Source organism: Sinocyclocheilus grahami, unplaced genomic scaffold (assembly GCF_001515645.1).
Source record: "Sinocyclocheilus grahami isolate Dianchi unplaced genomic scaffold, SAMN03320097.WGS_v1.1 scaffold462.1, whole genome shotgun sequence".
NCBI lineage: Eukaryota > Metazoa > Chordata > Actinopteri > Cypriniformes > Cyprinidae > Sinocyclocheilus > Sinocyclocheilus grahami.
Genome location: NW_015505641.1, coordinates 1243374 through 1262033, shown reverse-complemented (window position 1 = coordinate 1262033; position 18660 = coordinate 1243374). Strand labels below are relative to the sequence as shown.

General features: G+C 36.1%; 1 protein-coding gene across 1 annotated transcript in view; it reads right to left on the bottom strand.

Annotated features, from left to right (window-relative positions):
* The window catches only part of LOC107552961 (trichohyalin-like), a 115683-nt gene that overhangs the window by 21400 nt on the left and 75623 nt on the right, over nucleotides 1-18660 (bottom strand). The window contains exons 10-16 of the mRNA XM_016235023.1: nucleotides 14685-14831; nucleotides 14546-14605; nucleotides 12464-12631; nucleotides 4462-4662; nucleotides 4151-4385; nucleotides 3198-3337; nucleotides 2982-3119 (exon numbers count right to left, since the gene is read on the bottom strand). Of these exons, the coding sequence (XP_016090509.1) occupies nucleotides 2982-3119; nucleotides 3198-3337; nucleotides 4151-4385; nucleotides 4462-4662; nucleotides 12464-12631; nucleotides 14546-14605; nucleotides 14685-14831 (1089 nt within the window). The remainder of the gene's footprint in view (nucleotides 1-2981; nucleotides 3120-3197; nucleotides 3338-4150; nucleotides 4386-4461; nucleotides 4663-12463; nucleotides 12632-14545; nucleotides 14606-14684; nucleotides 14832-18660) is intronic.

Sequence of the window (18660 nt, the reverse complement as noted above, 5' to 3'; positions counted from 1 at the left end):
ACCTAGATGCTTATATTGGTAAGCTCTCCAAAGCTGCATTTTTTCAACTTCGCCGTATTGCCAAACTTCGTTCCTTCATCAGCCCAAAAGATGTTGAATTACTAGTACATGCTTTAATCACATCCCGCCTTGATTACTGTAACGCTCTTTTTTCCCGGATTACCATTACTCATCTCCATTGCAATATATTCAAAATTCTGCTGCAAGAATGCTAATTTACACTTAACGGTCTGCACATATCACTCCTATTCTGTTCAACCTCCACTGGCTACCTGTGTCCTCTCATATCATTTATAAAATTCTTCTGCTTACCTTTAAGTCACTCCATGTTCTTGCACCTACCTATCTCTCTGACCTGCTTTCTCCATACATTCCCTCTCGTTCACTTCGATCATTTGGAGATGAACTTCTTTGTGTTCCGAGATTTCGCCTATTATCTATGGGAGGTAGGTCTTTCTCTGGTATGGCTCCCAAACTTTGGAACACATAGCCCCTGGCTCTTCAGAAAATAACCACACTCCTAAACTCAAAACCTATATGTTCAACCAATATTACCTGTTATTCTCTCTTTTTTTGTGTGTGTGTGATTATGATACTGTATTATTACTGTGGTATGCAACTACAACTGCAACCGCAACCGCATGTTCTGGACTTGGCAAATGTCTTGTCCATCTATGTATAACATGATTGTTTATTTGCTTTTGTCATTGTGCAGCGTCCTTGAGTTGGGAAAGGCGCTATATAAATTAAACATTATTATCATAATTATAGTGCCTTAGGCACGATATAAACAAGAAATAGACATAAAATCATCAGACATCTAATCAAAACAAAATTAAGACCCTACGTTAATTTTAAGGGGACTAAAATTAATAATAAAAGTTATAAAAGACTTATAAATGAATGATAAATAAATCTATTATCTATGGGAGGTAGGTCTTTCTCTGGTATGGCTCCCAAACTTTGGAACACATAGCCCCTGGCTCTTCAGAAAATAACCACACTCCTAAACTCAAAACCTATATGTTCAACCAATATTACCTGTTATTCTCTCTTTTTTTGTGTGTGTGTGATTATGATACTGTATTATTACTGTGGTATGCAACTACAACTGCAACCGCAACCGCATGTTCTGGACTTGGCAAATGTCTTGTCCATCTATGTATAACATGATTGTTTATTTGCTTTTGTCATTGTGCAGCGTCCTTGAGTTGGGAAAGGCGCTGTATAAATTAAACATTATTATCATAATTATAGTGCCTTAGGCACAATATAAACAAGAAATAGACATAACATTATCAGACATCTAATCAAAACAAAATTAAGACCCTACGTTAATTTTAAGGGGACTAAAATTAATAATAAAAGTTATAAAAGACTTATAAATGAATGATAAATAAATAAATAATAAAAAAAATGTGCTTAAAGCGATAGTTCATAAAAAAAAAAAACTGACTCACTCCCATGTGATTCCATTCTTATTGACTTTCTTTCTTCTGTGTAACATAAAGGAAGATATATGAGAAATATCACTGTGTTTTTTTTGTCCATACAACAGAAGTCAATGGTAACTGATGTATTATTCAAAATATCTTCTTTTGTGTTCTGCAAAAGAAAGAAGTAGCAAGAGAGAAGTAGCTATGTCTAATTTATGAATGAAATTTCAGGTCAGAGTAGACAAAACCGATCTGAATGATTTGTTTAGAAATGAGACTGATTCAGTTCCTCAGTTGACTCAATGAGTGGATAACAGTCCACTAGAGTGGAAGATTATTGATAAATAATGACTAAAATCACACACAAAGCTATTATATCAATTCAGAAGACTTACAGACCTCTTTTAGGATACTTTACAACTGCAACCGCAACCGCATGTTCTGGACTTGGCAAATGTCTTGTCCATCTATGTATAACATGATTGTTTATTTGCTTTTGTCATTGTGCAGCGTCCTTGAGTTGGGAAAGGCGCTGTATAAATTAAACATTATTATCATAATTATAGTGCCTTAGGCACAATATAAACAAGAAATAGACATAACATTATCAGACATCTAATCAAAACAAAATTAAGACCCTACGTTAATTTTAAGGGGACTAAAATTAATAATAAAAGTTATAAAAGACTTATAAATGAATGATAAATAAATAAATAATAAAAAAAATGTGCTTAAAGCGATAGTTCATAAAAAAAAAAAAACTGACTCACTCCCATGTGATTCCATTCTTATTGACTTTCTTTGTTCTGTGTAACATAAAGGAAGATATATGAGAAATGTCACTGTGTTTTTTTTGTCCATACAACAGAAGTCAATGGTAACTGATGGATTATTCAAAATATCTTCTTTTGTGTTCTGCAAAAGAAAGAAGTAGCAAGAGAGAAGTAGCTATGTCTAATTTATGAATGAAATGTTCATTTCAGGTCAGAGTAGACAAAACCGATCTGAATGATTTGTTTAGAAATGAGACTGATTCAGTTCCTCAGTTGACTCAATGAGTGGATAACAGTCCACTAGAGTGGAAGATTATTGATAAATAATGACTAAAATCACACACAAAGCTATTATATCAATTCAGAAGACTTACAGACCTCTTTTAGGATACTTTTATGATGCATTTGCACTTTTCTTGAATCTTTCTTGAATGCATCAGTCCCAGTTTATAATTCTATGGAAAGAACAACCTGCACATTCAACACTTGTGTTCCACAGAAGATAGAAAGTCATACAGGTTTGATAGGTCATGAGGGTGAGTAAATGACAACAAGTTCATGTTTGAGTGAACTAACACTTACAATAGTTGTATTAAAATAGTTAGAAGGCCCCTAGTCCAGCTGAGGATCATCTCAGAGAGTGCTACACAGCAGTCTGTCTACGAGTATATTACGGTCGACAGCTTCCACTGAGAAGATGATGAGGTGAGGCGATTGACTGACGTGATTGTTTTACATCACAATCACAGATAAAGGAAGCTTTCCTTCTCACTCTGGTGAAGGTTATGTGCTGCAATGCCGACAGCCCAGCAGGTTTTGAGTGAGCGGGAACACTTAAGGGGAGCTTACACATACGGGAAGGAGACATGGGTGAACGGCTGAAGGACGTGTCTGTTCTGACTCTGAGGTTCTGCCTGAAAACAGCTGGATCAATATAGCATGTATGAGTGTGATGTTTAGGGATTGTTAATGGGACGCTGGGCATCACAGGTATCTGAGAGGAGAAGCCGGAGGTGCTTGAGGAGAAAAAGGCACGGGAAGGTAGAGCAGGAAGGTCCTCACACCTAGTATGCACTGTATCCGACAGAGATGACCGCTGGGCTGTAGACAAGGCCTGTCCCTCCACCGCTGAAAGCAATGCCCATTATTTCAAGCAGACACCGCAGACTGAAATAATAACAAATAAATGCTACTGTGTGATACAAATTTGGAACTTTTGAAACTAGCAACCTCCGAACTATAATTTTTTCTTTACAATATAGGTAAATAAAAAGGTAATACAATTCAAATATATGTGAAAACATCCCCATTACTAATATCATCATTATTAATAGCTTTAAAAAAACAAGTATATAGTAAAGTCAGGCTGATCCAACTGTCTTGATATAATAATGATATCATATTTGTAAATACCTTTTCTTTTCCTTTTATCTTTTTTATTAAAAATGAAAAAAGGTAATATATATATAACAACATCTTCAACATCTATTTATTTATTTAAAATATTTCATATTATTATCAGTGGTGAAAACACTTGTGCTGCTTCATATTTTTGTGGAAACTGTGATACTTTTGACGAATAGAAAGTTCATAAGTACAGAATTTTTTAACCATATAAATGTCTCTAATGTCAATTTTGATCAATTTATCGCTGAATAAAAATATGAATTTTTAAAGAAAAATTAATTTCTAATTTCTGGTACACTGGAAGGTATTGTTTTAGAGTAGAAGTACAACTACATAGCTTTTCAAATAATTATTTTCATGTTATGGCTGATTAAAAATAGATTTTATTGCACAGTACAAAAGAAACTTTCAACAGAAAAAGGATATTCTGTTGCAAACTGGAAAGAATAAGGATTAATATTACATGAAATATAGTCAAAACCAGTATACTCTGCAGTTGCTAAAACTAAACTAAACTAAAACTAATTTAAGTACCAACCTGACTGTGGGCCTCTTTCAGGTCCTCCTCGCGGCCATGCAGTGTGTTCTCTAGTTGTGCGATCTTGCTGAGGCAGGCCTGGTACTTGTGTTTGCAGAACTCGAGGGATTCGCTAAGAGGTTGCAGTCGTGCCTCTGCGTCTGTGGCCAGTTTCTCAGCTTCCAGTAGACCTACCTTTAGTTGAATCAACTCTGCATCCTGACTGCGGAGAGCTGCCACCCTGCCGGAGACCTGACACACACAAACACTTACATTTAGAAGCAGAAGTTGTGATATAGTGAAAGTTAAGTCTGCTGAGCTGTCTCACCTCGTCCTCCGTGTCTCTCTGCTGTCTGTGGGCCATCTCCAGCTCTCGGCACAGACTCTCCAGGTTATCTCTGTGCTGCTGCAGATGACTTTGTGTGCTCTGCAGCTCTTCCTTAAGGGCCTGCACCTCCTTCACCCGGCTCTCCTTCTGTTCCTGCACCTCCTCTCGCAGATCACACAGCTCATCCTTTTGAACTTTACACTGACACACAGCAGACAACGCAAATGAGCAATAAACAGACCGTGCTTCAAAACCTATTGTGCTTGACAGCGTGAAAAAGCTATCGAGGCTACCTTGATAGCATTTTTGAACACCATAAGTGTGTCAAAATGTTCAAATCAACCGAACAGCCAAGGGTTATTATAGTTGTATACTAAAACTGAAATAAAAACTATCTAGACATATTAACAAAAATAGAAATAACAAAAAACACATAACAAAATCTCTAACTATAATTAAAATGAAAACAGAAAATATAATTCAAAATGCAAATTTAAAAATAGGTCACACTTTAGTTTGGGGACCAATTCCCACTATTAACTACTTTTGCCTCAATAAACTTGTTAAGCAACAAATTAGGAGTTTATTGATAGTTGTCAAGTTTTGGTATCGAGTAGGATTAAGGGATCTAAAATATGCACATGCAGAATAAGGCATTCATTTGTGCTAATAAACAACCAATATGCTAGTAATATGCATCTTAATAAGCTGGTCGGTTGGTTGTATTTACATTTATTGCCATATCAGCTTCATCGGCAGATGTATCGGCATTACATGGTATATACAAATTAAACATTCAACAACACAATATCATAAATACAATATAATAAAAACAAACATTTTGTAAAATTGACTTTAGAGAAAAAGACAAGATTAAGTAACACTTTATTTTAAAGTCCAATTCTCACTATTAACTAGTTACTTATTAGCATGCTGGCTGTTTATTAGTACTTATAAAGCACAAATTAATGCCTTATTCTGCATGGCCATGTTGTAGATCCCTTAACCCAATACCTAAATTTAACAACTACCTTGCTAACTATTAATAAGCAGCAAATTAGGAGTTTATTAAGGGAAAACTCTTAGTTAATAGTGAATATGTGTTCCCTATTCTAAAAGATTATTTAAATGTACTTGTGATAAACATTGTAAAGGTTTTTCTGGTATGTTAATAAGCAACTAGTTAAAGGGGTCATAGGATGCTACATGCACTTTTACAAGTTGTTTGAGCTGAAATGTGTGTTGGCAGTGTGTGTACACAACCACACTATAATGATACAAATCCACCCAGTGTTTTTTTTTAAATCTGGTTAAATGTTTTCCCCTTTCTCAAATCGAGCCGATCTCAGATGCCTGTCCCTGTGATGTCACACAGACAGGCCCCTCCCACGATAGTTTGATTGACAGTAGTGTTTCAGCACACACTGGACTGGCGTCTTACCTTAGCTCCGCCCTGAGTGACTGTCATCAGTCCACCATTGTTTCACCGCTGGAGCAGATGTAGACAAGAATGACTCCTAAGCGATTGAGGTGTTCTGTTGTTGGATGTAATAATGAACATAGCAGTCGTCATTTACTCCCGACATCTGAGCCGCTGAAGACGCAGTGGATTATATTGTTTCTGAAGGGAATGCGCCCCCGATCTACATAAACGCGTCTATGTTCGTGCAAATCATTCGTGATCCAGCCTCATCTACAGAAGAAGTGAATATAATGTTTTGTAATGAATCTTTGCAAATCGCCTTTCCTAATAATGTGCTGATTAGCAAGTTTCACGATGAATGCGGCTAAAGTAAACAAAGTAAATAGTCTCTCAGAGAGCAGCTCGGAAGAGAGGGGCGGGGTCAGCAGAGCTCATTAACATTTAAAGGAAAATGCTACAAAAACGGCTTGATCTGAAAAGAGCTGTTTTTGACAGGGTAAAAAAGGTGTTTTTGACACTACCATTGAGAAATTTTAACCAAACTATGTTACAGACTTTTCATTAAGACCCTAAAGTATAATATCAACTTGTGGAAAATGGGCATCCTATGACCCCTTTAATAGTGAGAACTGGTCCCTAAATGAAAGTGTTACAGCAAATATAACAGTGGAACGGTCTAAAACACAGTAGCTGTCACGAACACATCTTGTTCAGTTTTATAGTTTCATTATCATGTTCTGTTTAGTTTCCAGGTCATGGTTTTCATTGTCTCTGCTCTCGTTCATTTGTTACCACATTTTCTCATTAGTTACACACCTGTTGCCTGTTTCGTTAATTACCGGTTTCAGTGTATGAAAGCCCTCTGTTTCTTCGGTTCAATGTTTTGCATTAACGTCAGTGTTTAAAGTGTATGTGTATCTTTGCTTTGTGTTTTCATTAAAGTCTTCATGAATCTCAATCGTTCTGTGTCACGCTCTCCGCTTTGGATTAATCTACAAGCTGTTACGTGACAATGGCGTTTCAAGAGTGCTAATAAATACTGTAACAGCACTCTTTATGTCTATACTTCTCTTGTCTGTGTTTGTGGCGTCCCAGATCAGAGTATGTGAGTGGTGAGGAACTGGAATGAAATAGTAACGCACCGAAATTGAAATTCAGGTTGATGAGCTCATAATTTATAATAAGTTATTGCCAATATTAAAATTCTGTATGATTATTATGTCTAAACAAACGAACAATAAAACACTAAAAACTAAAACTTTTTAAATTGAAATATAGACATCACAACATTATAATCTGCAGAATAAAAAATGGTTATTCATTTTCTAAAGATGACATTTCACATTGTTTTCAAATTATTAATCTTTTTAAAGATTACCTTTAAGTGAGCTAAATGATGGCTAAGGTGATCTAAATGTTAAGATAGGGAAAATGTGCAGCACAATTACATATTGAGTGGACATATAGTTTATACAGTATATATATATACAGTGGGTACGGAAAGTATTCAGACCCCCTTAAATTTTTCACTCTTTGTGATATTGCAGCCATTTGCTAAAATCATTTCAGTTATTTTTTTTTTCCTCATTAATGTACTATCAACCCATATTGATACCTTCTAAAAATCTCTAATGTCGACAAATAACTGATGGAATGGTAATTTATGGCAAAATTCATAAATCTGAGCCCATGCAACTGAATCAATATGTATTCAACTGTCCTGCCGCTCTACTGCAGTGGATTCCATTGTAAAAAAAATCCACTGTAAAAGGACCGTGCAATAGAAATGCAACGGTGCAAGTGATCCAACTTTTTGTTTTAATTTCCGTGTTACCTGTGTGGGGCGAAATGAAAGTTTCTAGAGCTTTAACGACACTATTAAACTAATGCAGAATATAATGTACATTGGGGCAAATATTTACTGATTACATACTGTACAGATTCAGTGACATTGTGATAACTATTGTGTTTAACACAATTCTGTATTTTCAGCAAAGCAGAATTATAATCATTTCCATGCTAGTTTTCACTGCAAAACAACACAAAGATGCTGACGATGTTTTAGGAAAGAAAATTCTGAAATCTGAAGCCACAAAAATCAAAGTCCAGCAAAATCCTGGTGGGACCGTGTGACATGCAAAGCTTTGCTTTGGCTTCTTTGGAATATATATGCTAATAAGTACATAATAGTTATTGGTCGGTTTTCACTGCAAATTAAAAAAATAATGCTGCAAATATCACGACAATTTTTTGAGAATTTTGGGCTGCGAAAATCAGAAGAAAAGTCCCACAAAATCCTTGTGGGACTGGGTGACACGCAAAGCTTGATGCTTGGACTTTTTTTATTATCAAAAAAAATAAATACACAAACTTGCCAAATTTTGTTGGTAAGTTACTTCTCATTTCTGATTCACAAAACTATTATATAAAAGCACACTTACAATATTTCCTGTGTACTCGAATCATAGCCGTGCTGATATTCACTACAGCATTCTTAATTAGTTAATTAGTAGAGTCAGAAGCATCCTATTATTACTCCATATTAACAGACTCACATCTGCAGTCACAGGCTGGCATATATAATGAATACTAGAGATTCTCAGACAGAAATCAGCGAAGCCTGTTTGCTCCCTGAAGCGTGTCTGTGGTGCCTCACTGATAGCAGCTCTACATTAGATTATTAGACTCCAGAGAGATCCCAGATTGGATAATATTATTTTTCCCCTGGCTGATGATGCATTACAAACATAAGAAGCACTGTAACAGATGTCTCGCAGGGTGAAAATAATAAATCACACAGGCTACTGTGCACACACATGCGGTATATTAGTTCTGTGAGTTAACTTGCGTGATTTATTGGGCTTGGTGAAGGCCCTGGATGGAGTCTCCTCAGTGCACCTAACTTCCCTTGCAAGCATCATTAAGACTACACCACTAATTGTGTTGTTTTAAAAGAGTGGAAGCTGATAATGACTCCATTAGTGATTCACCAACGCTTCTGTTTCCTTGGAATCGAGCCGGGACGAGTAACATGGACATGCACGTGAGAAAACCGCTGACAGATGAACGGGATAAATGAAGCAAGCAAGCAGAGGGAAGGAGAGAATATGAATGTTTCTTAAGTTGATGTAAACTAGTAAAAGGTGGTAAAGGCAAGGTGAGGTTTGACAACCACAAGAAAAATGTGGACGTTTGATACTTTGAGGCTGTCTGATTGGTCAGCTAAATTGATTTACACTGCAGAAAAGGCACATTAATCCCAACTTTTTAAATGAGACACAGACATAAATGCATAAACAGGAATCAAAATTGCAGAAAACTGTGTAGTTAAAAGGTGATTCTTATTTATTATTATTATCTAAGCTTATACTTCAGGATCAGTTTGAACATAATTCCAAATATAAATTTAATCATGAGACAAAAAGTGAATTTAAAAAATAAATAAATAATGTATAATACTCTTCTCCTTCTTATATATTAAGAGTCTACTTTTCATCATCATCCTTATTATTATTATTACTATTGTTATTATTATTATTATTATTATTATTATTATTATATAGTCTACTTTTCATTAATAATAATAATACACATTACTATCATTAATAATGATTTATGAATTATTATTATTATTCAAAAGTAGACTCTTTATATCATAATACATTATTATTATGAGTATTATCATTAATAATTCATATTCTATTCTATTAATGTAGACTCGTGAATATAGATTTCTATATCACACTATCCTATATTGTTGAAATTTTTTAGACAAATGAATGAAGCTTTCAGAGAAGTCAACGAATATTGAAATTAATAGGAGTTTTGAAAAATGAGATGAAGACTCCATGTGTGTCAGCAGCCTAATCAAATATTTTTGATCTTGAATATTGAATATTTTGATTTTTGAGTTGGTCGCCTAATCTTGGCCGACATGTTCACATGACCAGCTATCTACCAGCAATTCTACTGACTTTATTTCTATAATTCTTCATTTGGAGCAGTTTTAGAACAATGGCATCAGTAATTGAAAACTTCTGCGGGATACTGCATCCACACCTCTAGGTGTCAGTATAAGCTCAAGGTGACATGTGGGCCAAAGCAACATAAACTAAAAATTACTGAGTGCACCTTGTTGAGTCCTTGGAAGGAGTTGACAGCGGTGTGTCACGTGGCGGCATTACAGCATGAATTAGTGCTAAGCTCAGTCTAATTTTCTAAGTCCCTATTTCAGTCGCAAACTCATCACACAGACAACAGCCTGTGGCTATTTCAGATGAGATTTAGACTGACAGAGAGAGAGGAGGGTAGACACACTTTTTATGGAGCGCTCTCGTTCTTTTCCACCACTGATTAATTTCGTACTAGATCGGTTGGCCAGCAGTGTTATTAGCATAAAATTTCCATGGATCAGGCCCTGCAATAAAACCCTGTCATCAAGTCACTTGTCAAACACACAATTTCAAATCTCATTTAGTTTCTAATATCATTTTCATACCAGGCGGAGGGGTGCAGAGAGAGGTGGAGGGCTAGAACAGAGACGGGAATGTGTTATGTAAAGGATAAACGGAGTCATCGATCAAAATTAAAAGAGCTGAGCTTCATGATTAAAAATTCTACGGATCAGCATCAAGTGTTTATCAGGTGAAGCAGACAGCAGGAGGTTGAGAAGCACTGGATCTTCTAGAGGACCTCAAGTGTTACACAAGCAGTCAGCATTTGCTATAACAATAATCTAATGCCACCATGAAAGAAAATACATTTTCACATTTTGTAAATAAAATCAATGCTTCCTGATGTGCAAAACGAGCCAACAAGTCACTAAAGGCCTGCTTTTCAACCAAGGGCAATAACTATGACTTTAAAGTTTGATCTAATAATCAATCTAATTCTATGAGAATAGAGACGTCCACATCATAAGGATAATAATAGTTTTTTTTTCAGCTGATTGGATGATAAAAACATTGACAGCCAATCAGAATCCACCTGACTTTAAGAAGCTTGAGCATTTAAAGAAACAGATGACATACATTCAGTGTGCACTTATAAGAAACGCTATGTTATCATCCATTGATGTGGATACTAATGAAGTTATTGGTTATCTTTATAGTTATTGTTCTAGGTGTGAATGGGCCTAAAGCTTTTGTAGGTGGTTGGTATGTAGTTGCTAAGGTGTTTCTGAGCACATGTGCTTTCAGGGGTTTTCTGGGTATTGTCTAGGTCAGGTTTTTCCAAAACTGGGTTTTGTTGATGAGAAGCTAATAATTAATTATACTGAATGTAAAGTTTAAATAAATAAATGTGGCTGCACAATACGATCAATCTCAGAGAGGCACGGTTTACATTAAATGCAGTGAACTTTATGTCTGCTTGTGCAGCGAGTTGAATGTGCATTTTGGAATGCAACATGCATTAGGTTTTATTTATTTACACATTTGCACAATATCCAATATTTCTGTGGACAGAAAATTATAGTATTGCAAAAATAAAAAGCAAAGGGATTTGAAATGTTTAAAGTTCAAGGGTTTGGACATGAAGAACTTGAAGCTTAAATGAGATTATTATCGTAATTATCATTAAATGTTCTGTTTTTTATTTTACAGTACAACTGTAATATATTTCTGTCTTCATCTTTGTAATTTGAGGCATTATTATTATTAAATGCCAGTGTGAATGTAATGTGCACTGAGACACTAATAAGATGTTTGAGTCCACTTTAAAATCCAGCAAGAAATTCAAAGGTTGCAAAACAAATCAAAACAAAACAAAAAACAATACAAAAAAAAACTAAACAAAACAAAACAAAAAACAATACAAAAAAACAAAACAAAACTAACAAACAAACACAAATAAAAACCAATACAAAAACAAACAAACAAATAAATACATAAATAAAACAAACATATTGTATAGTTTTGTTTAATGTATTTAGGAGCTATTTGCTAGGAAACTAATAAATCTGACTAATAAATAGCACACAACCATTTAATGAAACTTCTACTGACTCATAAAGTGGCTGCCACTACAACAGTTTTTCAGATGCTGTAATAAAGTATGATAAACATTATTTTCATACCACACACACACATACACACACCTAAAACCAAGCTGAAAGCACAGGCACTAATTATGAAAAATAACACTGGTTTGGAGAGAGTAGAGTGTGTGTGTGTGTGTGTGTGTGTGTGTGTGTGTGCGTGTGTGGGGGTGGGGGGGTCATTTTAATAAGGACAGAGAATCAATGCAATTTAATCAATCTTGCCTAATTAAAAAAATCTATATTGTGAAACAATCAAGTTGCATAAACAAGATTAAAATAAATGAAGGAACTGTGCCATGAGCAAGGGAGGGCCTAATTAAAGGGAGTTAATTGGAATTCCATGTCTAAGTGTGGATTGTCGATGCAGCAGACAGGAAATATTACACGTGAGTGCGCTCACAAACACCCTTCAGCTAAACACACTCAAGCACTTCACCACAACACCACAACAAACCCACGCTTACTCTAGATCTTTTTCAGGTCTCAATACCCAGACCGGGCCAATTTGTGACTTTTAGTGTGTGTGTGTGTGTGTTTACCTGTTTGTAAAGGGAGTCTGTCTCTCGCTGGAGCTGTGCCGTGTTGTGTTTGTTCTTCTCTATCACCTCCTCTCTCTGTTTCAGGATCTCCTGAAGTCTGCTGACCTCCTTCTGCAGGGACACGACCTCCTCTTCCCTAGACAAGACATGCTGCATCTGCTCTGCCAGCTAAACACGCCACAGTCAAACAAATGACAATATTCAATTGTAAGTTTATGGTAAAGCAATATGGCAATTTTGATCACATTTTATCACGTGTGTGGAATAATTAAGATTTTTAAATGTTTTTGAAAGAAGTCCCTTATGCTCACAAAAGCTGCATTTATTTGATACAGTAAAAAGTTGCAAAGGTGGCATCCCATTTTCTTTCCACAAATGTTTGCAAATGCAGACTGCATGGCTAGATGCTTCATCTTATGCACCTATGCCAATGGGTCTAATTGAAAAACCAATACATTCCAATACGTTTGTCCATATAGTGTGTATATATGACAACAGAGCAGGAAAGGAATGGGCAGAAAAAGCAGGAAAGCACAGAGGCCTGAGGGAATTCAGTATGAAACAAGTCTGTGGCACAGAGACGTGATATATAAAGTCTACCAAATTCATCCCTCTTTCATTAAATGCCTCTCTATAATCCTGCACCATCACCCTTATAGAGCAAAGTTTTTTCAGATGAAGTACTCTATTTCTCTTTCTCTCTGTGTCTGTCTCTCCCATCTCTCCAGTCGTCTGCTTGGATTAAAATGACATCTCCCCTTGAGTCTTAGGAAATGCCACATGAAGCGGTTCTTAACAAACCTGATGTGCAAGAGTGAGGGAGAGCAGATTGAGGTGTGGTGGTGGTGGTGGGGGAAAGGATGGATGTGCCCTTCAGCAAAAATGAATTTTCCAATTGCAGTTAGTTCTGCCATGAATAAATAAACAAATGAATAATTGAGAGGGCAACATAAATAAATAACATCACAAACATTTCACAGGCACTCATAAGTTCGGAAGATAACTGGGGCTGAATGCTAATGACAAAAACAGTACATGGAGCAGAATCCAATGCATTATTCACTGCTCGCTCGCTCTGAAAAAAAGTCAAAATAAATTAATAAATATGAAAAAGAAAATCTCTCAAAGAACTCAAAACATCCAGTCAGCACTGAAGTGACAGGTTTGTCCCATTTATAACAAACAAGGACACTCTGCCAAACAAATAACTGACCAGTCAGGGATGTATAAATAAACCAGAACAGCTTCTACTTCAATTGACAGGTTATGCAAAGTTTGGCTGCGAGCAGGTCCATCTTTATTCCTCTGAGTGTGTGAGTGAGAGTGGATGGACTGGACGACCCGTGTCCTTGATCCTGCCCACGGAGACCTTTAGATGCACCACAACTGTTTTCAACAATAATAATAATAATAAATGTTTCTTGAGCAGCAAATCATCATTTTAGAATGATTTCTGAAGGATCACGTGACACTGAAGACTGGAGAAATAATGCTGAAAATTCAGCTTTGTCATCTAAGGAATAAAGTTCTTTAAAATTGTAATAATATTTCATAAAAGCAGCTTTGGTGAGCATCAGAGACTCTGAATCTGACCCCCAACTTTTCAATAATTATGTACGTCACTGCATTTTCAATCTGTATATGTCACAGACACCTTTAAAAGTTGTCAAAAGACTAAATGTGACCCTGGACCACAAAACCAGTCATAAAGGTCAATTTTTTGAAATTGAGATTTATACATAATCTGATAATAAATAAGCTTTCCATTGATGTATGGTTTGTTAGGATAGGACAATATTTGGCCGAGATTCAACTATTTGAAAATCTGGAATCTGAGGGTGCAAAAAAATCAAAAGTTCTTAGCAATGCATATTACTAATCAAAAATTAAGTTTTGATATTTACAAAATATCTTCATGGAACATGATCTTTACTTAGTATCCTAATGATTTTTGGCATAAAAGAAAAATCAATAATTTTGACCCATACAATGTTTTTTTTGGCTATTACTAAAAATATACCCCAGCGACTTAAGACTGGTTTTGTGGTCCAGGGTCACAAATGATTGACAGGTGTCCCTCACCTCCTCTTGTGAAGCGATCAGATTCTCCCGAGCGGTCTTCAGGTCATCTCTACTGGACACCTACCACACACACACAGCTTTTACTCTACATGAACCCTTACCAGACACTTGTTTTACCCAAGTATGTGGTGCGGTGTACCTCGTCCTGCTCTGCGAGCCACCTGCAGTCTTTCTGCTGGATGTCACAGTTCAGCGCAGCTACTCTGGTGCCCAGGAGATTCCTCTGACGCTCTGCGTCCTGAAGCTCGTGCTGCAGCCTGGAGACTGTGGACTGCTCTTCTACCAGCTGTCCAAACACATGCACAGAAAGAGAGATGCAAGATTTCTTATTATACATCAAGTTGCATCACAGTGGATGTGTTTACAGATGTGCAGATCATTGAGGCTGGAGAGGGTGTAGCAGGTGGTGTATTGATACAGATCAGTCTTAAGCTCAGTCCATCTCTGATCTAGACCTTCTTGCTGCTTTTCGAACACAACACATTACACTGCACTCGTTTATTCCAACTGAGCAGCAGACTACTGGATAAACAATCAATAAAACTGGTAAAGCTAGTAAAGCTGATAAAAGCAAAACATGGAAAGGCAGGGTCGTGGCAACAGTTACATTTTTTGAAATTTCTAAATACTTTCTCGCATTGAAAATGGCCTAAACTTCTTGTTTCAACAGGGATACATCAACATATGAAAGAAAACACTTGTCAAGCTTATCATGGGGTTATTAACAGTGTTGGGGGAAGTTACTTTTAAAAGTAATGCATTATAATATTGCGTTAATCCCTAAAAAAGTAACTAATTACGTTACTTAGTTACTTTTTATGGAAAGTAATGCGTTACATTACTTTTGAGTTACTTTTTAAATTTGGGCAAAAAAAAAAGTTATTTTACAAATATAAAAGCCCTTTTCACAACAAAAGTGAAATGAATACGGCTCAGACTGAAGGAAACGTAAATTCACGTCTGTACAGTAGAGAGCGCCGCTCAAACAAATCACATGAAGAATATGACAAATGTGTCATTTTTGCTTATTAGTATGATTGAATTGGATCATCGAAGGTCAGTAACAAAGATATTGCATGATAAAATGGGATTAAATACATAAATGATATTTGTCTTATTTAACACATTTAATTATTGCAGGTTTGTATAATATTCTAAGTTTGCATTCGACTGTTTTTATTCATTTTGAGGAACACTGAATCTGTTTTTGTGCAGGTGAGATGAGTAAACACATGTTCATAGTTAGTCTTGAACTACAGTAAGATCATGTTCACACACAACGCTCTGCACTTACTCCTGATTTCTGTCACCATGGCAGCACCAGAGCTGTCAGTCAATACATGAGAAACAAACTGGCATTACTTATTTGAAAAAGTAACTCAGATATGTCCTTCTAAATTAAAAAGTAATGCGTTACTTTACTAGTTACATAAAAAAAGGAATCTGATTACGTAACTCGCGTTTCTTGTAATGCGTTACCCCCAACACTGGTTATTAACACTGGTTGGCTGCTGTCAAACCTTAGCATTGGCAAAGTGGTAAACAGCTATTGTTAACGTCTATTTACCCACGTCTGCCTTGCAGAAAATCAGGTACAACTACTGGGTGACTGTCATGCATAAGTCAAGGTGATAAGTTACCCTCCACAATTTTCAGACTCCTACACCCTTGTGAAAAGATATAAACTCTGCATCAATATCTAGTGAGATGCCTATAATATTGATTTGAAATATTGATTACAAATATAAATAATTCATTTAATGCTAAACATGCGTGAAAATAATAAAAAATAAATACTATTTCACCTCAAATATGTATATATACATTTAAAAGAAATTAACACTTTTATTCAGCCAGGATGCACTGCATTTGACTCTTCTATTCATCAAATAATCCTGAAAAAAAAGAATAATGGTTTCTGCAACAATCTGAAGCAGAAAAATTCAGCTTTGCCGTAACCTTAATCAATTTTAAAATATATTAAAATAGAATAGTTATTTGAAATTATAATAATATTTATGTAAACTATATAATAAAATATATAATTACTCTTTACACACACACACACACACACACACAGGAAACTTTGTGCTATTTCAGATTTTCAATACACTCCATTCTGTGTGATTTATAAGCGTTTTGAAAAGTGGGGACATGGGGTAATGTCCTGAAAAGTCACCTTCTCCTTGTAATACCTATGTCATACCTTTGTCATTATACAAATGATGTCCTCATTTGTCACAAAAACGCGCACACACACACACCCACACACGTGTGTAAAGAACTTGCTGATCATGTCCTTGCAGTCTCTTTCTCAGTAATTCTATTTCCTGGCTCAAAGCTTGCAGTCTGTCCTCACACTGACCTATCTGACAGACCCTGAGCAGGCGTCAATTAAAAACAGCAGGGTTCAATCCAAACAAAAGAAAGAAAGCAAAATAAACAAAAATTATCTTCTGTTTCTATATAAAAATAGTACTGGAATATGAAGTTCCATCATTTCTGTGCTCTATGCATTCTGGAAGCAGGGAAATTGTCGATTTAAGGAAATGGTTCAATTTTTAGGGAGCGAGCGGCAGCCTATCTCACATTAAATGGCAAATTGGATAACGTGGCCTAAAACCACTTTGTCTGTTATTATTGTGGATTACACATAATTATCTGCTAAAGTACCATTCCCCCCTTTATTCCAAACACAATGATCCAACTTCATATAAAATATGATTCTAGCATATTTTTGTAAGTGGATGTAGGATATAAAGCAGAGAATAGACGGTCTAATCAAATTGCCTACAGTAATCATAAAGGGAAACACAAAACAAATTGAAGCAGCAGGGGTCCTAGGAATATATTGTAAGAATTTGGACTGGGCAAGTTGTGAGGGTTGGTGTTTAGGGTCATGTGAAGGTCACAAGCGAACTTGAGCTTGAAGGTAAAGTTTGAAGTTTTTATAAAAGTGATTATAATGCGTGCACGCTTTAAAGGGAGGCTATAATTCAGAATTTGTACGAAACTTGTTTTTCACACACTGCAAAGCTTCGGGAATGACATCTGCATATTTATGCTGGAATAAATTAAATAAATAATAAATAAATAAAGCGGCAACAACAATACTACAGCAAGAATAAAAGTTACGCCTTCTTTCTTTACGTGAACATTATGCAAATCTTCCCACATCGTGACGTAGATATGTGGGGGCGTGTTAGAACGAGCCGTTTTAGGTAGGCGTGGTTGACTTTAACTTTTATAAAGAATATCTCTTTGGATTTGAGACTTTAGTCTTTGCAACTTTACAGATCTTCTTTATGCACCAAGAGCTTGTAACACTCCAAAGAGAGAGGAAAAATTGAAATCGCATCATATGACCCCTTTAAAGTCGTCATGTAATGGAAGAAAAAACAGATCTTTCCCATATTGTAACGATATATTGTGACAGTTGAAAAACATCAGTTGAATCCTCAATAAGGCATTCTATATTTATATAAATATTTTAATGAATGTTGCATCACACCGAGACTGATGCCCAAACACATCAACTCTTAAACACAACATCTAGAATCTTTAATGAGTTTTCCCAGACATCGTCTCAAAGAGCCGCGTGTTTTTATGAACCGATGGACTCCTGTGGTGAAAGGTTCAGCGCATAAAAGTCCATGTGAATGAAATGAGCGTAAGTAAGTGTGAAAATATACTGTGGCAGGCACTTCGGTGGACCCCTCTATTAATCAAGCTGTCTGCACTCTATTTGGAAAGTAATCTTGTCCGAGGAGCAGAGGAAAATGCAGCGGTAAGTGGCATTTGGAAGCAGCTGCTTTACGGAGGTCCCGAAGCACATGGAGGCCACACTGTAAAAATAAGAGCATCGCAGCCCATACACAGGTCCAGCCTGCCTAAAGCCAAAAGTATGCTTCTCTTGTCTACATTTTCTCCAGCTCCACAGATCATGTGATGTCCATCGTCCGTCCAAAACAAGTGATTTGAGTGCTTGAAAAGAAAGGTCCACTAGATGGGCCAAATGTATCCACCTGCGCTCAAAGTCAATGAAGTAAACTGGCTTGTGCACTCAACTGTGAGCGAGACTGAACAGAACATGCAAAACAAAGCATACCTCTGCT